Below are 20,314 nucleotides of genomic sequence, written 5' to 3' on the forward strand. Positions count from 1 at the left end.
GACTCCCGTGGGCCCAGGAAGGCAGGAGCACCGGGCCAGTGTTTCCACATCTGTCTCTTCATTAGCAGAAAGGTGATAATGGACTTCATTTCACTCACACACAGATTTGTTAATAAAATGCCAAATTCTGTCAGAAGCTATCCAAATAAGCCACCATTTGTTCTCATTGCTTCTCTGAATCCAGAAATATTGCCATTCTTGGAAACTGTCCCATTGTTTCATATCTCTACCAGCGTAGCTTTGCCTGCCTGTTGCCCTCTCACTTCTGTGCTCAGGAGGATACCTTTGCTAAAGCTAGCAGCCCCTCAGGGACTCTCAGCCCTGGCATGGCACCCCATGGTTTGCCCTGTCAGAGGCCTGGCCTTTGGAGAGCAAGGCAGGGGATGGTCCCTCCTTCAGGCCTGGGCAGCTTGCCCCCCTCCAGACTGGCAGTCCCCAGGGCAGGCTTTGAGCATGCTGGCGGACAGCCCTGGCTGCTCCACAACCGAACAGCTGGGTCCTCTGGAGAAGGGGAGAGCTGTCGAGCAGCCACCACTGACCTGAGCCTACTCAGGAATTCACAAGCACTGGGTTCCTCGAAGTGCGCCGGGTTCCCTCCCACTCCCTGCCAACGGCAGAGAATAGGCTTTCTAAGATGCTGCGATCCCGTTCTGCTGCCCTTAATAAAAATGCTCTCCGACACTGGTTTGGTTTTGTGGGTTTCTTCCTTACTGGGGGTGGGCAGAGCCAGGGGCCTATGTTCTTGGAGATGGGGAAGGGGTGGCCAGGGCCTAGGCTCTTCTGCCTGCTCCTCTCTCCCCATGCCCAGCTTTTCCAGAAGAGGCACTCACAGGTGTGTGGTCTTTCCACGAGGGAAGCAGAAAAAGCTGAAATCCAGGCCATTGGGGCCTGTGGAAGGACCCATTGGGTGTCAGGGGAAGGGACAGTGGCCTCTGTATATGCATCACTTCAGTTCATCTGTCAGTCCCGAGAGAGTGGTATTATGTACATTTAGCAGAGGAGCAGACAGGCCCCTAGAGAGTGGCTGTCTTGTTCAACCTCACTGAACTAAATGAGGGTGCACCTGAGGGTGAGGCTAGGCCATTTCCTTGAACCATCCCAGCCAGAAACCTGCCTCCAAGGCCTCCTAAGTCCCCTTGGGAATTTGACACAAGCTGATACCAGACCTGCCCTGTCAGCTACATCTGCAGGTGTCCAGGAGGAACCTTCCTGGAGTGTCATTTTACCTGCAAGCAAGGAGCTAGTCCTTTCCCTTGATCATCTACAGGGTGATCAACTCTGCTGCCTCTTAAGACTTTATCCTTTGTGACTCTTAAGACAACCCCATGGACACCATTATCCCTATTTTTACAGAGGAAGAAACCAAAGTTCAGTGACAGGCAAGGACACGTGGCCTGTGTTTTTACAGTCTGGCTCCAGAGCCTGTTACATTCCATCACTCAGGTTCTTGGACCCCAGACACAGCCACAGTCCCCACCCCTTTCCCAAAACCAGAGTGCTACAGGACCTTCGCTCAACTTCCTCAACTCTGGAGCCACCATTTTCTTGCCTTCCTCACTCCTGTATTAATTGTTCAGCTCAAAATATGCATCTACTTCATCACTCCTGTGCCCACTGCAGCCTGGCTTCTGTCAGCCCCTGGCCAGCCTCCTGAGGCTTCCCTGGCAAGGGCCCCAGGACTTCCTCATCGCACAATCCACAGGCTGTCAGCCTCTCAGCCTACTCTCTTCATTTGGTAGCACCTCTGTGCCCCACTCTGCAGGGCAGCCACCTGACCCCATCAAAGGCAAAGCCAGACTGGTCTTAGTTCTTCCTGCCCCATTTGCACTGGCTCTTCCTCTTCTCCCTGCCTCCCTCACGCAGTGTGGGGCAGTGGCACCAACCGGAGGAGCAGAGCTGAAGGTGGCCTGGCTCAGGTGGTACTTGCTAAATGGCTGTTTTCCTGGGTGATTGGGACATGTTTTTGCAGGAGGGCTCCTGGGGACACCATACACGCCTCAGAGGATCAGAGTGGAAAGGACTGCCCAATGGTGGATGGAGGCCCATAACCAAGGCCCAAAGAAGGAAGTCACTTCCTCCAGAGAGCGTTTTCTGAGCAGGCCTGGCTGGGTTAGGAGCCCCACTTTGGCCCCACACTCTACTTTGTGTTCCTCCCCCCTCTCTCCCACCGCAGTCCAGCCAGCTAAGCCCATGTATGTGCCAGACTGTGAGCTCCACACAGGCTAGGCAATCTGAGCACCCAGTCCTGCCTGGCCCAGAGCAGACCTTCCATACATGACTGATGGGTAGAGAACAGTAAACCCCTTGTCCAAGCCACCCAGTGCACAGCAGGTTTGACATAAGGAATACCCCATCTCCCCAGTGGGGTGCTAGTGACCAGCCCCACAGTGGGCCTGGTCTGCCTGCAGCCTTCTGCCTTATCACTTTCCCACCCCTTCTGAAGTAGACCTCTGTCTCCTGGCCACAGCCTCTCTCCTCTCCACTGTTAAACCCTCATGGTCCCTAGGGCTGATCTGGGCCCTCATCTCTGATCACCCCTCTCTCCTGTCCACCCATACCTCTGTCCTCAGCCTCAGAGCCACACAGCCAACTGCCTCCTCTTCTCAAAATAGCAGAACCTCCCTCAAGGGAGCTTCTGTGCCAATAGGTTGCCTTCAGGCCACCCCTACCAGCTCTGGCCAGCAGCCTGCAGGAATGTGGCCAGACCCCAGTACACTGAGGCAAGGCAATTGGAGGGGCTAAGGGATTCCACTTCACAGCTATGGAGGAAAGGGCCTGTTGCTGGAAGAATCATGGTCAAGGGAAGTTTAGAGTAGAAGATGAAGCCAGGAAAGAAAAGCGTGAAGCCACAGTCAAGGGTTAGAGATGTAGGATCCGGACAGCAGAAAGGAGGAGCAAGATCCCACCCTCACCTCTCAAAGAAAGCTGTACGTCCCTCAAGGCAGCCCAGGCCAAGAGAGAGCTCTTTAGGCACCTGATTGCTTGCCTGACACTGCATGGTGAAAAAACGTACAGGCAGCTTCAAAGTCCTGCCACTCCTAGGTCTGTAAAACGAGGACGTTGTTCCTTGCACATAGGCACTATTACCTGAGATTAAATGAAACAGGATCATCGTTCCATCTGCCTTTCAACACTCTAGAGCCGGGCAGGACTGTGCTCCCAAGAACTCCCTACCACCTTCCCCATCTGCTCCCTGCATCTCCTTGATCCGAGACACATGAACCCCAGTGACGGGGCACGCACACATCACCAGGCAGTGAAGAGTCCAGGATCCCATTTCCATAGACGGTTCCTCTTGGAGAATATTAAACAGGCTTGCAGGACCTCCTTTTATTTGCCCCTAGGATGGCAAAGGACTGCTTGTTTAGAACAAGTGACTTTTTAAGAGAGAGCACGCGTGCACACACTTGAGAGCAGGAGAGGGGCAGAGAGAAAGAGAATCTTAAGCAGGCTCCCACGCTAGGTGTTAACTTGGGGCTCAATCTTACAACCCTGAGATCATGACCTGAGCTGAAATGAAGAGTCAGATGCTTAACTGAGCCATCCAGGTGCCTGGAACAGGTGACTTTTTAAATAAAATTTGAGATTATAGTATCTCCCCAAAAGTAGGCAAGAAGTGAGACATTCTTCTCCCAAACCCCTTCCTCCCAAATGTGGAGTATGTTTTGCATATCTACTCTGGAATAATGACCTGGTTTGGGCCCTGAGTTGCTTTTGCCTTAAGCGTCTGCAAACGTTTTATGGGCACAGTTTATAAACCATCCAAGTTTACAAGACAGATATTTTATTAATACAGTGATCTCTACTACATCTGGACAAGGAAGATGCTAACTTACATGACAACTTGAAGGGCACCAAATGCTTGGCAGGCCCCAGGCCCAGATGTCATCTGTAGCCAAGATGGGTTGCCAAAGCTCTGGCCACCATTCTGAGCCATGAGGACCTGGACACAGATGTGACAGGGTCCTGCCCGGGGAAGTATGTTACTGGACCCTGGCTCTCAGCCTGGTTCTAGGATGTCCCAGGGCTTGACACTGGTCCCCTTTTTGTGTACTAACGGGTGTTTATGTTTGGCTGGCTATCAGGGTCATGGCGGGGAGCGCTCCAGGAAGGTTTTCAGAGTGGCTTCCCCAGGCCTCTTGGAATCTAGGTCGTGGAGAGCGCAGAGCTGTACTCCGTCCTGTGCAAGCTGGGCCCGCAGTGTGGGTGCGGTGAGGACACGCAGCTCATGCAGCCGCTCCCATGAGCAGGAAAAGGCATCGGGACCCTTACCACAGCCGCCGGCAGGAGGCACACTGGGGTAGCCAGGGTGTGCCATCAGCTCAGCTGTCAGGGTATGGCCCGTGGGTATGCCTTCCAGGGCCCGTGCTAGTGCTCCTGATACACGATGAACAGACATGTGCCGGCCGCAGGTGCTCAGGCCCACGAAGGCATCCGTCCACCTGTGGATGTCGGGGCATCAGGGGCATGCAGGGTGCAGCAGGACTATGTGATGGGCAGGGCTAGGCCTGTGACTGGACAGATCTGGCACGGGGGCAACCTAAGTCGACGCCTGACCGCCTTCAACGATGAGGAACGGACACAGCTGTCAGGTGAACTGCCGGCCGGGCTCACTAGGATACGGGATAGGGGGCGGGGGGCCTTACCGTAGGCCGTAGCGGGAGAAGGGGGCCACGGCGGCCAGGGCGTCGCGCTCCACCGAGCAGGCGAAGGCACGCGCGGGGGCCTCGAGCCACGCGCGGTCGCCCACCCCACGTTCCACCGGCAGCCTTGTGAAGCGCACCCCATTGGCCTGCAGCACCTCTGCGAACACCTGGCACACGCCTGCGGGCGGGATGGAGTCAGGAAGTAGCACCTCCTACTACCTGGGACCACCTCTCACCCGCAGCCCCCTTCCAGGGAACAATGCCCTCCACCTGGGAGCACGTGCACGTGCTGGTGCCCGTCCACGTGAGTGGGGTCCCCGCCCAGTAATTCTCGGAAGCGTATCAGCTGGGCCTCCAGCTCTTCCCGCACCTGGAGAGAGAGGATGACAGGCACCTTGAACGTCCCGGAGCAGCTGCCAAGGAGGGTTCCCTCCAGGTGCCTCCGTGTGATTGCTCGTTTGAACTAGGGAAACATCCATCGCCAGCTCCTGCCACTAAAGGCTTCACGGTACCCTCAGGGCGGAGCCTTGGGGATCCTTTCGAGCATCTTCCTGCAGCCGCACCTCCGCACCTGGGGCAAAGCTACGCCTCCGGTCGTCACCGCCTCCCGGAATCCCATCTTGCCGAGAAAGAAGCCTTCGGGGCTGAGCAGCGACGAGTCGCCTAGGCGGGCCGGGCCCACGGGGCGGCCCTCGGACAGGTTGGCGTGAAGGCCCGTGGGGATTTTGTGCCTGCAGGCGGAGCGCGAGCGGGAGAACTGGCTGCCGCGGGGCGGCGGCTCCCGAAGCCAGCCCCGACCCTGGAGGGGTCCGCCACTCACCTGCGGGCCAGATCCGCTGCGCTCTCCGCAGCTGCGCCGTTGACCAGCAGGGACACGCTGGTCACAGCTCCTGCCAGGAAGGCCTCTACGATGCCCTCATCGCGCCGCGGGCAGTAACCAAAGTCATCTGCGGTGACCACGAGGCGCACGCGCGGTCCAGCCATAGACACTTCCGCGGACTGCCCCGGACCCTAGAGGACTGGACCCAGGCCCCACCCCTAGACGCAGTCGGAGGCTCCGCCCTGAAGCGCAAGCCCTCACGCAGCTGCACTTCGCCTTTGTTCTCGCCACCTACCGGTCTCAATGTGGCCCTGCAACGATCCTCTGGACCACACAGCGCGCTCCGCCGGATTTATTGCAACGCGGAACTTTCGGTAACTGCAAAAATTATATTTAATATGAAAAATACAGAAAAAAAAACCCTATTAAAAAAAAAACACCTCTTACTCTTCCCTAAAGTCGCTACTGTTAACTTTCTAGATAGTGTCTCTCCAGCATTTTTCTAAGCAAATAAACAAACCCAATTCCTTTTCTCCCCCACCCTAAAGTTTTTGTTTGTTTTGAGAAGATAATGATCACATCAGTGTTATCCCATTCTTGTAGTGTTTCATTTTTTTGATAGTGACTATGAACTTTTTCAACTGCCTATTTGTCTTTGGTGATTTTTTTTTCTAAGAGGAGGTTTAAAAAAAAAACATTCTAGAAAGAACGTTCTAAGTAAGAAAATGAAACAAAACGTGTATAACAATGGCTTCATTTGAGGAAGCATTAGTCCTTGATTGCCCCAATTGAGCTCTGTGCCAGGATACAACTTTTACATTCATAATCTCATTTTTTTCCTTGGTGGTGCAGAAAAGCTTTCTTTACTGATGACTATATAGTCACCATGGTTGACAGTGAGAGTTTTCATTGTGATGTGGCTGTGTTTCTTTTCCCAATGGAAAGTGCAGCATTTGTCTCCAGCCCATGAGATTGGTAATGTTATTCCTGTTTTGCCGATGAGGAAGCTGAGGCTCAGAGGGGAAAAGTGGCTTGCCCAAAGTGACCCTGCCAGTAGTGGAGCTGCGACTTGACCTCCAAAGCTCTGGGTCTACCCTGGTCCTCTAGACCCTAGCAGCCCCCTGGGTCAGGGGCAGAGAAGGCAGAGCTGAATTTGAGATAACAAATAATATGTTCCTTGTGGGACATTGTATGGATCAGAGGCCTCATAGAGCCCTTATCAACCTCTTGGCATAAGGGTTATTGTGTTGAGTTGTGATTATTGAATTGTTGGACTTAAACTATCTTTCTCCACTGGGAAGCTGATCCTGAAAAGACCATAGCCCTTGAGGGTAAGCAGATTGGAAAGAGGAAACTGACATTTATTGAGCACTTACTGGTATTAGAAATATTAGAGATTAGGGGTGTGTGCCTCTGTTCCTACCCCCAAGGAGCACCATATGGTAAATGAGTAACAATACCTTGTAGCAGAGCCTAGAATGGGTTTTTTTGGTAATTCTGTTGAGGGTGGCAGGCCTTCTTGGAAGGTGACACCTGGGGGGGACATTAGGAGGAGTTTACTGGGCAGAGGGGGAAAGGAGGTAAAGATACACAGGGCTCTTATTGGGGTGTCAGGTGTGTTGTATGCAGATTTGATTTAATCTCTATATTCTCATATGGAAGAACATTCAACTGTTTACAGAGGAGGAGCAGATGACAAGAGGTTGAGTCACACTGGGAGGAAACAGTAGAGCTAGGAATTGAAGCTAGGTCTGTGACTTAGAGCCGGGACTCTTACCATTGTGCTCAGGGACACTGCAGAGGGAGAGGGCTGAAGACTCTCCTGGGTTCCCCCACACTGGGCGAGGAGAGGACCCTAGAAAGGATCAGGAGGCCCAGGAGGAAAGTGCTTGTGTCACCAGAGGAGACTGTGGCTTTGACCCTTAGGGCTTCCCTCAGGTGCCCAGTCTCCTACGTGGAACAGTCGGAAGCAACCCCTGAATCTCCCACAGTGAATATGGGCAAGGCAAATTCAGAGGAAGTGGGGGAGGGGCCAGCCTGGGTCCCGCCCTCAACCATTGTGGCGGAATTAGACAGCATTGCGAACCAATCAGGACGTAGCATGTAAATGAGCAAGCCCTGCTGACATGGGCCAACTCCAGAGCTCTGTGTCGCCTCCCTGGAGTGGGCCCAGGCTATATTGACTGGCACTGAGCGAGGCACGGACTCTGGTGAGCGGGTCAGCTCTGAACCAGGGGCAGACAACAGGGCTTCCGGGGTCTAGGAGGAGGGAGGGTCGGAAACATCCAGGCCCAGAGATGGTCAGAGACAGTATGCGGACATCCTTGGGGACCTCAGCCCCGACGACTCTGGACACGGAAGGACCGTGCGCAGACACCCAGGGAATTCCGAGCAGAGGAAGGGCCCGACATGTGAAGGACGTGGGGTAAGGGGAGCGAGGAACCTGCAGATCCGGGGATTGCTGACACAGTGGCTGACAGACGAAGGGAGAGTCGGACTCATTGAGGCCTAGGGAGACCCTCACACCATCTCCCCGCCAGGCGCAGAGAGGAATCCGTGGCTGTGCTTCGGAACCAGAGAGAGAGGAGGCAGACAGCAATTCACCCTCACCATGACCAGTTGCCGCCATCACTCAGGATACTTGGCAGACGATGAGGCCGGCCACACCACTTACGTGGCCCGGGTAAGTGTGTCTGGCAGGACCCTGACTTTAAGACCCCCAAAATGTTCCCCGCCAGCTCCAGCACCCCAGACCACAGCCCCCCTTTCTCAGTGCCTGTTGACCTCCTCTCTGGGCCTGGTAGTGACATCCTTATCACCTTGACCACTCCTCTCACCCCCTGCTGGGCCCTAGTCACCCTCAAACTTCATTCACTGTGTCCCCTGACCTCCAGCAGCTGGGGAGGAGCTTGGTAGACTGGTACTCCAGAGTGGAAGCATGGAGTCTACTCAGGGCCCAAGGCTCAAAGTTTCAGAAACAGCCATGGGGAGCCGAGGGTTCAGGACTACAGGTGGTCTGTGCAGTGGAGACAGGACTGGTCTGCTCTAAGGACAGGTGAGGAACCCAAGTAGGGCTCAAAGGGGTTTGTGATTGCCCATTTCTGTCCTGCCCTGTGTGAGGGCAGAAGTGGGCTTTCTGACTCTCTAGCCACATGTTATATATGTGAAATGTATGTGTCAGGGAAGCGTTAGGATGACCTGAAATCAAGCCTCACTTTGCAGAAGAGGAAATTGGACCTCAAGAGGGGCCATCATGCCTATGGTGTCACAACCTGCAGTGGCAGAGCCAGGGTCCAGACCTAGAAACTTCCTGACTCTAAAACATAGTTCCTGACAATAAATTTTATAAAAAACAAAACACACACACACACACACACACACACACACAGTGCCTTCCACTGCCCACTCCCACCCAGCTCCTGGTGCCCTAGGAGGACCTCCAGGAAACCCCCTACTCCTTGTGGAGCATCCATGCCCTATATGACATGATGCCTGTCTGCTCTGGTGCAGCTGCCTAAGAAGCCACTGTTCCTGGAAATGGGACAAGTCTCCAAGCTGGGCCACATGCCACACCCACCATCGAGGTACACTCTCACAGACAGTTCAGGGCTCCGTGGCCACCAACAAAACCCAAGGGACCCTCGGCCCTTCGGTAACTTCCTGGATTTCCTTGTCAAAGGCCAGGTGCTGGACAGCCTACAGACGGTGGTGGAGGAGGCCACTGAGCGCATGACCACCATGAAGACAGAGGCTGGGGTGCCACTGGTGGAGGTGCAGGACCCAATAGAGATACCAAGGGGTAGGCGGCGGGTACGTGCCCAGCCTAGCCTCAGTACCATGCACCGGCACCGTGTCCGGCCCAGCCTCTGCACTGGATGTCCCAACAACTACCCATCCTGCTCTAGCTCCATGTCTGACTCCCATAACAGCCTCACAGCTGGCTGGCTGGGATCCCACAGCCAGGACAGTGACCTGGGCACCCATGGCATGGGCTCACTGCCACCCATGAGGGACAAACTTTTGCTGGAGAAGAACCTCAAACGGCTGCTGAAGCTGGAGAACAGAGGGGTGAGATCCAGGGCCATGGCACAGGGTAGGCGGGATGGACCCCAGTCCAGAACCCAGGGCTAGGGTTAGGCCTGGCTTGGCTGCCCCTGAAAGTCCCCCTCTCTCTGCAGAAAGGCCTGGATCAGTCCTGCTTCCAGAGGGATTCCCTGCTGTGGGATTCACTGGACAGCCATGCCAGCAGCCAGTGGACCCAGGAGCCGCCTCTGTCCTGGTTCTCAGGCCAGCTGGGCTCAAGCTCAGGCACACCTCAAACATCAGAGCTGGGCCCTGGAGAACAGGAACTGATCTGCCTCAAGCAAGAGTTTAATAAGGAGATCAAGTCATTGTTGAGCCAGCCAGCATCCTTTGACCTGCCTGGCTACTGTTCATTCCGTGAGCCCCATCGGACTCTGGACTTTCTGGCTGAGCACCAGCTCTTCCCTGCCCTGCAGAGTGTGGTCAGCCAGGCTGTGGACAAGCTCCGTGGTGCCCGCCGCCATGATGGCTGCCCTCTCTTCCCATCAGAATGGAAGCCCGCAACAGAGCCCAACTCTGACTCCATGCCAGGCTCCAAGCTAGCCACACCCACTGATGAGGAGGAGCCCTATGATATGCTACCCACCAGAACCTCCAGCCCCAAGATGGCTCGCAGAAAGAGCACCAAGAGCAGAGGACAGGCCAAGCCCAAGGAAGGTGGTTCCCCCATGTCCAGTGCCCAAGTGGCCACCAGACTCAGGCTCAAGGTAACACCCACAGAAGAACCCAAGGTCCCCTCACCCCACCGCAGACAGGAGGTGCCTGGCCAGGACCCTGAAATACAGACACCATCCATACCTACTTCAGGGTCCCTGAGCTTCAGCCAGAAGGCCCAGCCCTGGTGGAGCCTGCACCTCACCCTGCCTGCCCCTGGGATCGTGGTTGAAGGGCCCTCCAGCCAGACCCAGCCCACCACCCAGGGCACCGTTCCTCTCATCTCCCTCTCCCCTCACGTCTCCCACCACCTCCCCGTGTTCTCACCACTTGCCTCCTCAGTAAGAAGCTTCTCCCCATCTGCTTCACTGTATCCAGAGGTGACCTCAAGGGTGGGACAAGGGGGTTTAGGGAAGGGTTCCTTCAGCAACCACCCTTAGCCACCATCACAGGTATCTTGCCCTGCACTGTGGAAACCACCTGAGCCGGGGACGAACTGATTGGGAGCAGAAATCCTGGCCTGGTTACTGTCAGGTGTTGTTGAAGATGAATAAAGCCAAGATTTTATTCTGGGTCTTTTTGTAATGTTTGCCTGTGAATCTGAGGGGCCCTTCTATGTGGGGAGGGTCCTGTCCCTTGTAGACAGCAGCTTAAGCCCAGAGTGGGGCCCCACATCCTAGGCCCAGCTACCTGTGCTCCCACTAACCTAGGATCCTCCAGTGTGTTTGCTGAGAGGGAGTTGCTCAGAAAGAGTACAGAGAAGACATAGGTGGCTTCACCCTGGTAGACCCCTAGCACAGCCCCTGACCTTCATCTCACCCATCAAGGCCAAGGCAGGCTTCCTTCCTCTGAACCTTGGTCTGGGGGACAATCTACCAGAGCCCAGGTTATCCACGCTCCAGTTTGGGTGGCACTGTGACTGACATCACCAGCCTGGCCCCAGGCCTGACCGGTTTGGTCAAGTGTGGGAACAGTGTGTTAAGTGTGAGGGTGTGGCCCACATGCAGGACCAGGGCTCAGCTGCTGATTGAGACAGGATAGCAGATGTGGCAAGGCCATAACACTAGTGCAACAAGCGTGGCATCTGTGTGGGTGATGTGGATGGAGGGTGCTCGGGTGTGAGGGGCATCCTGAGGCATCAGGAATGGCATGACGTGTCTCCTTTTCCCTCCCCGGCTATTGCACTAGAGCCCCAGTTACAAGTTCATGAAGAAGAAGCCACTGCCCTCCATCTCATCCAAGTCCACCATATCCCACCTCTCCAACCCCTTGTACCAGGAGCTCATCAACTACTTGGTGGAGCAGGTCGTGTCCTTGCTCATCTGCAAGTACAAATTCGAGAAGAACCTTTCCAAGCAGCTAGGCTTCATCTCCTTCCCTGTCACCGAGACGCTCGTGGACCTCCTCCTGGGCTTCAAGAAAGTGAAGGGCTCCCAAATCTGCCTGTCCTCAAAGATCAACTGGAACTGCCTGTTGCACAAGCTGGAGGAGGCAGAGTGGGCCCGACAGCTGTCTAGACAAGCGTCCCAGCACGACTCCCACCGCGGCACCGCCCACCGCAGCACTGCCCACCAGGGGGCGCCCCGGAGCAACACGGAGTCCCCCTCCACGCTGCCTGAGCTGTCCACCCAAAAGAATCAGGAGGACACAGAGCCCACTCTCCACAGTGAGTTGCTGGACCCTCAGCTCCTCCCAACTCAGGAGGATACTACACTCAAGGAGAAGGAGCCCAAGAGCCAGGAGGAGCCCAGGCCCTTCATGTTCACTGGCACAGACAGGGGCTCCGATCTGTGTCAGGAAGTTGTAGACATGGACAGTCAAGGTGATGAGGAGGAAGAGGACGAGGACAAGAATAATGACTTCTTTGGGGACAAGGGCAAACCCCAGAGCTCTCCCGAGTCTCAAGTGGAGCCCGATGTCAGCAGTGACTCCAGAGATGTGGGCCACAGTCATGCTCCGTGAGGCCTATGAGTTGCACCCAGTGCTTGATTCCCTGCTCATCCTCTTGCTCCAATGGAGTGCTGCACCCCCCCCCCCCCGGCCCTTGCCCTGAGCAGAGGTCAGGGTGGTCTGAATGCCCACGAGGAGCTCTGCTGGCTTATCAGGAAAGCCAGAGGGAGAAATAAAGTCTGTGTTGATGGAGCACAGTTTTGTTGTCTGGAGATTTCAGCCCCACTTCCGTATGACTGAGCACCTGCGCCTGAAGTAACACCTCCCGCAGGCCTGGCCACAGCCAGCCTTCATGACAGCTGGCCATACCCTGACCCCCCGCCCCCCTCACCTCACATGCATGCTTGAACACAAGTGTCTGCTTATGGTTCTTCTCTGCCCCAGTGTGCACCTTCCTGACTCTTCAAGCCTCTTAGGATTCATGGTGCATTTTCCTAATGGCTCCTGAGCATTGTGGTTCCTGCTTCCAGAGAGCTCCTCCTCTGCCAGGGCAGCAACCTGCTACCTTTGCTGTGCCACACCCTCATGTTCCTATTGGGGAACCATGCATCCTCCCTTTCCTGATATTCCCATGCCTACCTGTCTTCCTAATTTGTATTTCCCAGCTCCCAGCTCTTGAATCTGGAGGATCCAAACTATGGATCGATCACATGGGGGCTCATGGGGGCTCACGGTCTGTCACATGGGGTCACATGGGGGCTCACGGTCTGTCAAGCTGTGGATTGGCTGCTCCAGGCTGGCCATGTGACTACCCTTTCAGTAGTGCCCCTGGCCAGACAGCTTTCTCTGGAAGGGTCTGTGGGCATGGCTGGTGCTGTGATTGGCAGGTCTCATCTCCAAGGTTCTTCTGGGGCTTCTGGCCATCCTGTGCTACCAGCTCAGAACCTGCCTTCTCTCTGCCTTCCCAGGGCAGCCATTTTGTTCCGCTGTTCAGGCATCTTCACCTAGGGAACCGCTCAACCTCTTTCCCCTCCACCCTGTCAAAAGAACATGTGAAGATGCTCCACTCTGACTCGCTGTGTGGGCTGCTGTTTCAGGGATATGGGGGAGGTGTGAGCCACCTGCTCACACAGATCACACAGGTCCCACCTGGGCGTATAGAGCCCAAGTCTGCTCAACCAAGCCTGACCACGCTCAGCACTCCATGTGTGAAGACACAGCCACTGCAGAGCTTCTCTGGAGCCAGTCAGGGAGGAGCTTCCATACCACACCCATGCCCTGTGGTTCAAGGAGAAAGACCTGCTCTGCTGCCAGTCAGAGCAACCGGGGTCCTAAGTTGGTGGATCAGGGACCCATTTTTCCAGAGATCTCTTGTGGCAAGGATCTTTTAGGGCATATGCTCAACTCATAAGGCCCATTCCCTGAGGCCACCACAGTGTCAGGCCACAACATTTTTGTACCTTTTTGCCATATCACTTGGCCACAGTTGACTAGCCCTCTTGACACATCCCTATTCTAAGCTAGGCCAGTCAGGTGTTTGCCCTAGGAGCTTGCAATTGGGGTGGACTGAGAGATTTTTATTTTTTAAGTTTATTTATTTTTAGTAATCTCTACACCTAACCTGGGGCTCGAACTCACAACCCCGAGATCAAGAGTCACATGCTCTTCCAATTGAGCCAGCCAGGCATGCTGGCATAGACTGGGAAATTCTGGTGCAGTTTGCACTGAGTGCTAAAAACAAGGGTGGACAGTGTGGAGCATCTCCCCCCGACCCACCCCACTCTGGAGAGGCAAGAAATCCTGTCTGTAGGACAGAACCGGGAGGGGAGCCCTAGGGCTCTCAGAGATAGCAGCTGGCATGAAACCTGCCAGCTTTCCAGGTCTCTCTGCCAAGTCCTCAAGGGAAAAAGAACATACACCCACCCTGGCCTCAGAGGCACATGTCTAGGGAATGTCCCTGGAGTGGGAGCAGCCCCTTTGGGAACCACTGGTACACTGTGCTAAAGACATCTGACTTTAGCTCCTGTATCTGTATCAGGTATCTGTTGCTATGTAACCACTCCAAGGCTTAAGTGGCTTCAAACAAAGTCATCATTTTTCCTGATGCTGGTGGTTGGCAGGCTCAGCTGGCAGTGGTGGAGATAGTTTCTTGTGTGGCTGCTTTTAGCTGGGGACATGGCTGAGACCAGAACATCCCACATGGCCTCTCCCCCTCTAGGATCTCCCCAAGGCCCCTAACCATTCATTCAGTCCTCTGGCCTGCACTTCCTTACAGCACGGTGCAGCAGCTGGCTTCCTAGAGAGACAAATCGAGAACCACTGGTCCTCTTGCAGCTTTGCTCAGAAGCCCCAAAACAGCATTTCTGTGCCATTCTCTTGGTCAAAGCGAATGGCAATGCCTGCCCAGATTCAAGGGGAGGGAAAATGGAGTCCATGTGTTAATGAGAGAAGCAGCTTACGCTTACAGGGATGGAAGGAACTGTTAGTAGCCATATTTGGAGACCAGCTACTACCCCTCCTCCCCATCCATAGCTGATTTCACCTTGAGCAGTCCCTGGAACCAAGTGGAGCAGATCAGATTTTTTTCTGAACCTGAAGACAAACTGTGGCTGGAAGGCAGAAGTCTGTGGAGACACCATAGTCAGCCCTGAGCATCTGCCAGCTGCGGAAGGCGGTATGCAGTGGGGAGCAGGGAAAGAGAACAGCTCCAGCCATGAAGCTCTGAGAAAGTTGATGGAGAGCCATGTTGGTTTCTCCTATTCCAGTTCTTGGGTCTCTGCTGTACTTGGAATTCTGTCTTTGCCTGTCGGGGAGATTGCTTGCTGTGTCCTAACCACCCTCTGGTCTTACCTGCAGTGGGAAGCTGTTGGCAGCTTTCAGCAGGTGCCTGGCATGATCTGATATATGCTTTTTTTTTTTTTTCAGATTTTATTTTTAAGTAATCTCTACACCCAACCTGGGGCTCAAACTCACAACCCTGAGATCAAGTGTCACACACTCCACCTACTGAGCCAGCCAGGCGCCCCTGATTTTTTATTTTTATTATTTTTAAGTAGGCTCCATGTCCAACTGGGGCTTGAACTCATGACCCTGAGATCAAGAGTCACATGCTCTACTGCTGAGCCAGCCAGGTGCCCTCTGATATATGCTTTTTAAGGTATAAAAAGGTATATATTCTCCCTGTTGGAGAATGACTTGGAGGGGCTGGAGCGATGGAAAGACAGAAATCTGTTAAGAGGCAGTGGTCAATATCTGGAGGGGGGATGGGGTGGCTTGGATTAGGGTGGTGATAAGGAATGCAGGAGAGATGCTTCACAATCTGTTTTAGAGTTAGAGCCACCAATATGTGTTGGATGAGATGCTAGGTATGCGGTAAAGAGAGCAACTGAAGATAAGTCCCAAACGGTGGTGGGGGGGGGGGGTGGGTGGTGGCGGGAGGGGATGGAGGTACCATTACTGAGACTCCCTCTAGGGAGAGGGAGCAGTTTGAGAGAAGAGACCAAGAATTCTGCTTTAGAGATAATAAGTCTAAGATGCTTGTTGGTATCCAAGAGGATATTTTCATTGCTTCCCAGATTACACTCTAGCCCCTCCACCCTGGAGTGGAGGCCCCTCAAGGGCAGGGTCTGCCAATGCCAGGGCATACCTTTAGCAACTTAGACACCCTAAACCCTGAAAGAATCAAGTGTCTTATACCATATGTAATTCAAAATAGAAACAATATTAAACATGAAAACCCCCAAATAACATGTTTCTATAATTAAAATGGCTCTATTCTGGACTTTCTGAACGCAAAATTCTGAATGATTTAATTAAATATAAACTTTTATCCCTGCTTTGTTGCACCCCAAGTGCATGGGTAGTCAGCCCATTGAGCAATGCAGCCCAGAGCCAGTTCCCCAGTGGCCCCTAGCTCAGGGAGTTAAGTCAAGATAAGAATGTTCCACAAATGAATAAATAGTCATATAAGTTTTCCCCCTTGAAGACAGCTGACAGCCCTCTGAGAAGGCAGTGAGACTGGGACCCACTCGTGTCAGAAACCTGGGACACATGGTTACCTACACTTATTTCCCAAAGTCACTTGGTTGGCCAGGGCTCTTATTTCCTAAGAAACCTTGGGGTCTCCTGGTGAGAGAACCTATCATCTTCAATACCACAGATCTCTGCTGCCCTCTGCTGCCCGATAGTCGAATGACCATGTGATTCTGCCCTGGAAAAAGTGAGTGGTCAGAGGAATTAAAAACCCACAAAGTCCAGAGACTGAGGTGACCCATTGTCAGGAAGGCAATGACCGAGTAACTGGGGAATTAACTAATCCCGGGTTCCAGGGAATGAAGAGCCAAGTGATCCAATATCTGAGATACATCGACCTTGTAACCACAAAATCTAGTGGTCCGGCAACCTCAAGACCCTGAAGCTGAGGACAAAGAGTCCGAGAGGAAAGATCGTGATTGAAGCCCGAAGATCCAAGATCAAAGGGCTTTGTGAACACGTACCCGCAGGGTCTTGGATTCCCAGCCTGGTGTCCAGGGTCTCAGCGGCCGCTGGGGGGGGGGGGGGGGCGCCCTCACCTACAGCACGACTCCCCAGCTTCTCTCCTACCACTTGGCGCCGCACCAGCCTTCCCTAGGCATCATTCATTGGCGGGTCCTCGGAAGCGTGGACCAATCAAAACCCTCCTCGTGTCTCCAGCCCCCTCCCCAGTTGCCTCTCTGGAAAGCTAGGGGCGAGTCCCTTCCATGCCGACCCAATGGCAGTGCAGGCGGAGAGCCGTGCTGGCTGGCGATTGGCTGCCTCCAGTGCCTCTGTCATTGGCCGATGGCGGAGACGGAAGCGTCCCATGGGCCCGAGCTGCCGGAGCTCGGCCGGGGCGATGTGGAGCGCGGGCCGCGGCCGAGCTGCCGGACCGGCGCTTGTAGGGCTGCTGCTGACTCTCTTGGTGCCAGGCAGCGGTGCCGCCAAGACCGGCGCGGGGCTCGTGACCTGCGGGTCGGTGCTGAAGCTGTTCAACACGCAGCACAGGGTGCGGCTGCACTCGCACGATATCAAATACGGATCCGGTGCGCAGAGGCCCGTGAATGGGGCATCGTCAGGGGGCGGAGCCCGGGGCTGGGAGTCTGAAGGCTGGGTGGTCGTGGGGAGTCTGCAGAGCCATTGGTCTGGGTGTCACCAGGGAGCCTCACTGGCCGCCTGAAGTTGCTGGGGGGCCCAGGGGGACAAGGACCGGCGGTTTTAAGGGGGTCGTTGGGATATTGGGAGCGAGGAGGGTCGTCCAGGAGCTGCAGGCTAAGGGACTTGAGAGTTCAGCCAGAGACCAAGGGCCAGGGATTGGGGCTGGGAGTGAGCCCTTGGGGTCCCAGGGTTGAGGTTGTTGGGAAAGTTTATGGTGTCCGAGTCAAGTATAGGGAGTTCAGAGGTTGACCGCAACCTCGCGGTGGGGTGGGGTGTCGCCCCACAGGCAGCGGCCAACAGTCGGTGACTGGCGTGGAGGCGTCTGACGACGCCAATAGCTACTGGCGGATCCGTGGCGGCTCGGAGGGCGGGTGCCCGCGTGGGTCCCCGGTGCGCTGCGGGCAGGCGGTTCGGCTCACGCACGTGCTCACCGGTAAGAACCTACACACGCACCACTTTCCTTCGCCGCTGTCCAATAACCAGGTGAGTGGCCGGCCGGGAGAGGTTACTTGTGTTGCGGGGGGAGGGGGGGGTGCAGGGACAGAATCTAGACTCCTCTCAGTGACTCTGAGCCTGAGCACTACCTCTGCTGGCGACTGACAGGAAGAGAGATCAGGCTGGATAACTTATTCTCCTGGGGGTGAGTTGGACCCAGGAAGAGGATCCATAAGGTCTTTGGGGTGGGGAACATGAAAGCCAGCAGGGGATGAGGAACTCAGGCTGGGTCAGGAAGGATGAGTAGGAGTCCTCTAGGCCACAGAGGAGAGACTAGCGGCTTTGCAGGCCTGGGGAAGAGCTTGTGCTCCAATGGAGTTCACTGGAACTTGGGGAGGGAGAGGTAGAGGGGTGGAGTTGGGGTGGGAGGGGTTTGTGGGGTTAGGGACTGAGTGCTTAGGGGACTTGTCAGAAGAAAAAGTATGAAATTGAGTGAGGGGTTGTTGGACATCATGTTGAGTGAGTCTCAGAGAGGTTAGGAAGGGGAACATGGAGAGAGGAGGAGGCTTTAGCTATGCGGGGGCCTGTGATCACTGCGCAGACAGATGGGGTAGGGTGGACGTGTATTTGAAAAGCCCTTGCTGGGGAGAGCCTACTGGGTGCTGGGAGTGGCGGTTGTAGTGTCCCATTTTGCAGCTATGGAAGCTAAGCTCAGAAAGGTACAGGGAAGGACCCAAGGCCCAGTGTTCTGGGTGTGAGGTTGTTGCCAGACAAGTGACCACAGGGGACTCTGTGCCTTCTGTGGTGAACACTGTCCATCTGCCCCCTGCACCCATAGGAGGTGAGCGCCTTTGGGGAAGACGGTGAGGGTGACGACCTGGACCTGTGGACGGTGCGCTGCTCAGGGCAGCACTGGGAGCGAGAGGCTGCCGTGCGCTTCCAGCACGTGGGCACCTCCGTGTTCCTGTCGGTTACCGGGGAGCAGTACGGGAGCCCCATCCGTGGGCAGCACGAAGTGCATGGTATGTCCAGTGCCAATACACACAATACGTGGAAGGCCATGGAAGGCATCTTCATCAAACCCAGTGTGGATTCCTCTGCAGGTCACGATGAACTCTGAGTGCCATGGATGGGTGGATGGAGGGCAGAAGGGTGGGGCATCTACAGGACCACTCTTGGTGGAGACTTTGGGTTTGTAGGGGTTTTCAAGTGCCTTTGTGATTAAAGAATGTTAGTCTGTGATTGTGTTTTGCTGTGAGCCTTGGGGTGGCCAGGAGGTACCCAGCTTCCCTGACTGGTTCACTATCTCTTCCTTAGTGCAAAACCCCTTGTCTCCAGCACGGAATGACAGCTAAACCTGTCCAAACCTTGATGCTCTTTCATGTACTCCAGCACTGCCCTGGGCCATCACAACACCCTTCTCTATCCTTAGATGCTCTAATAGCAAGTGACCCCAGTTTCCTAGCCCCTGAGCTTCATCAATCTTCTGTTAAGGGCTATGACCAGGGCCAGGGCCTCAGCAGGATGAACAGTAGGCCCACTGCCTGCCAGCTAGAATGAAGCACAAGTTCTCCAGCGCCCTCATCCCTTGAGGTGGGTCCCTGTTCTCCTGGCACGTCTCCTCTAGCATTTGTGGCAGTCTTGACATTTGTCTTCGATTCAGCACCAAGCCAAGACTGCCCATCTGTTGGAAATTAACATCACAAGTTCCCTCACTCTTGGTGCAAATGGCACCCCTCACACCCTAGCCTGCCTGGGTATGTGGGCATCTCTAGCCCCCATTACAACCTTCCAGGGTCCCAAGGAGATTACAGAACTTCAAAAGATATTGCAAGGGAAAGTAACCACAAAGAACTGCTACCTGCAGATATCTGAGAAGGCTTCCTGGAAGGACAGTCACAATTTGGGCAAGCAAAACATTGCAACTTAAAGGCAGGAACAATAAATAGGAGGGCCCTAATGAAGGGAACAGTTAGTTTTGCTGGTGTGTAGGTGACCTCTAGAGGTTATGGTGGAGACTACAGGCTTCCTGGATTTGCTAAACTTGGCCCAGGTGTGGCTGTTTATATAGGAGGGGAGGGGTTTAAGGGAGCTGCTGGGGGTAGAGAGTGACACTTTTCCTGAATGAGAATACAAGAGCCCAAGGAGATGCTGGGAGTGGCAACTGGTTGGAAGAGGCTTGGAGGAATGTGGGCAGAGCACACTGCAGGTGAGAAATCTGTTGGCGTTATGGGGGTGGGAGAATAGCTCTAGCCAATTGTGAGACTTGAGGGGAGGTGGGTCACATGTAGGTGCTGAACCATTACTTCTCCACCCTCCCAACCCATGAGCTCCTGCTCTGGTCAAACACAGAGCTCCTGACCCCTCCACTGCCAAACCTCTCAAACACTGTCTACAAGTTTAACCTCCTCTCCCATCACCCACCTGACCTGTGACAGGATTGGAGTACAACTAGATTAATAGCAGAATCAAACAGTGCACAGCACATAGGAATCCTTGGGGAACCAAGGCTGAAGCTGTGGGAGCATATAAGATAGCTTCAGACAGAATGCTGGACAAGACCAAAAATTAAATTGCGGTAGCAGTAGAGCACTCATTTATTGAACACTGTCAG

General features: G+C 54.6%; 3 protein-coding genes across 8 annotated transcripts; 2 read left to right on the plus strand and 1 right to left on the minus strand.

Moving 5' to 3' along the window:
- Positions 1-3,767: 3,767 nt before the first annotated feature.
- Positions 3,768-16,727, minus strand: YDJC (YdjC chitooligosaccharide deacetylase homolog). Of its 3 annotated transcripts, none has more exons than XM_078435485.1 (6): positions 16,590-16,727; positions 5,467-5,844; positions 5,218-5,377; positions 4,917-5,016; positions 4,647-4,824; positions 3,768-4,442 (listed from the first exon to the last, which is right to left on the minus strand). In XM_078435485.1, the coding sequence occupies exons 2-6, from the start codon at positions 5,628-5,630 to the stop codon at positions 4,088-4,090; spliced, it is 957 nt and encodes a 318-aa protein (XP_078291611.1). In that variant the 5' UTR covers positions 5,631-5,844; positions 16,590-16,727; the 3' UTR covers positions 3,768-4,087. The 3 variants fall into 3 exon arrangements, with proteins under 3 accessions (XP_078291611.1, XP_078291612.1, XP_078291613.1); XM_078435486.2 differs by lacking the exon at positions 16,590-16,727 and adding an exon at positions 7,244-7,342; XM_078435487.1 differs by lacking the exon at positions 16,590-16,727 and adding an exon at positions 6,927-6,942.
- CCDC116 (coiled-coil domain containing 116) lies at positions 5,758-12,346 on the plus strand. 4 transcript variants are annotated; one of them, XM_060613082.2, is made up of 5 exons: positions 5,758-5,840; positions 8,007-8,149; positions 8,977-9,534; positions 9,645-10,256; positions 11,392-12,346. In XM_060613082.2, exons 2-5 carry the CDS (start codon positions 8,078-8,080, stop codon positions 12,163-12,165), a joined length of 2,016 nt encoding a protein of 671 aa, XP_060469065.2. In that variant the 5' UTR covers positions 5,758-5,840; positions 8,007-8,077; the 3' UTR covers positions 12,166-12,346. The 4 variants fall into 4 exon arrangements, with proteins under 4 accessions (XP_060469065.2, XP_060469068.2, XP_060469066.2 ...); XM_060613085.3 differs by lacking the exon at positions 5,758-5,840 and adding an exon at positions 5,924-6,797; XM_060613083.3 differs by lacking the exon at positions 5,758-5,840 and adding an exon at positions 7,386-7,676.
- A 170-nt stretch (positions 16,728-16,897) lies between the features above and the next one.
- Positions 16,898-18,942, plus strand: SDF2L1 (stromal cell derived factor 2 like 1). Its single transcript, XM_060613090.3, has 3 exons — positions 16,898-17,153; positions 17,552-17,748; positions 18,539-18,942. Exons 1-3 carry the CDS (start codon positions 16,934-16,936, stop codon positions 18,818-18,820), a joined length of 699 nt encoding a protein of 232 aa, XP_060469073.1. The 5' UTR covers positions 16,898-16,933; the 3' UTR covers positions 18,821-18,942.
- The last annotated feature ends 1,372 nt before the right edge of the window (positions 18,943-20,314 follow it).

This window comes from Panthera onca, chromosome D3 (genome assembly GCF_046562875.1).
Source record: "Panthera onca isolate mPanOnc1 chromosome D3, mPanOnc1 haplotype 2, whole genome shotgun sequence".
Lineage (NCBI taxonomy): Eukaryota > Metazoa > Chordata > Mammalia > Carnivora > Felidae > Panthera > Panthera onca.

What these genes read in the sequence shown, in the direction of transcription:
- YDJC (XM_078435485.1), bottom strand. Translation starts at nt 5,630, where the DNA reads ATGGCTGGACCGCGCGTGCGCCTCGTGGTCACCGCAGATGACTTTGGT. An exon ending in GCAGCGGATCTGGCCCGCAG is followed by an intron (nt 5,378 to 5,466) that starts GTGAGTGGCGGA and finishes CTCCGCCTGCAG; the next exon opens with GCACAAAATCCCCACGGGCC. An exon ending in GCACGTGCACGTGCTCCCAG is followed by an intron (nt 4,825 to 4,916) that starts GTGGAGGGCATT and finishes TCCCGCCCGCAG; the next exon opens with GCGTGTGCCAGGTGTTCGCA.
- CCDC116 (XM_060613082.2), top strand. Translation starts at nt 8,078, where the DNA reads ATGACCAGTTGCCGCCATCACTCAGGATACTTGGCAGACGATGAGGCC. An exon ending in ACACCACTTACGTGGCCCGG is followed by an intron (nt 8,150 to 8,976) that starts GTAAGTGTGTCT and finishes GCTCTGGTGCAG; the next exon opens with CTGCCTAAGAAGCCACTGTT. An exon ending in TGAAGCTGGAGAACAGAGGG is followed by an intron (nt 9,535 to 9,644) that starts GTGAGATCCAGG and finishes CTCTCTCTGCAG; the next exon opens with AAAGGCCTGGATCAGTCCTG.
- SDF2L1 (XM_060613090.3), top strand. Translation starts at nt 16,934, where the DNA reads ATGGGCCCGAGCTGCCGGAGCTCGGCCGGGGCGATGTGGAGCGCGGGC. An exon ending in CGATATCAAATACGGATCCG is followed by an intron (nt 17,154 to 17,551) that starts GTGCGCAGAGGC and finishes GTCGCCCCACAG; the next exon opens with GCAGCGGCCAACAGTCGGTG. An exon ending in CGCCGCTGTCCAATAACCAG is followed by an intron (nt 17,749 to 18,538) that starts GTGAGTGGCCGG and finishes CTGCACCCATAG; the next exon opens with GAGGTGAGCGCCTTTGGGGA.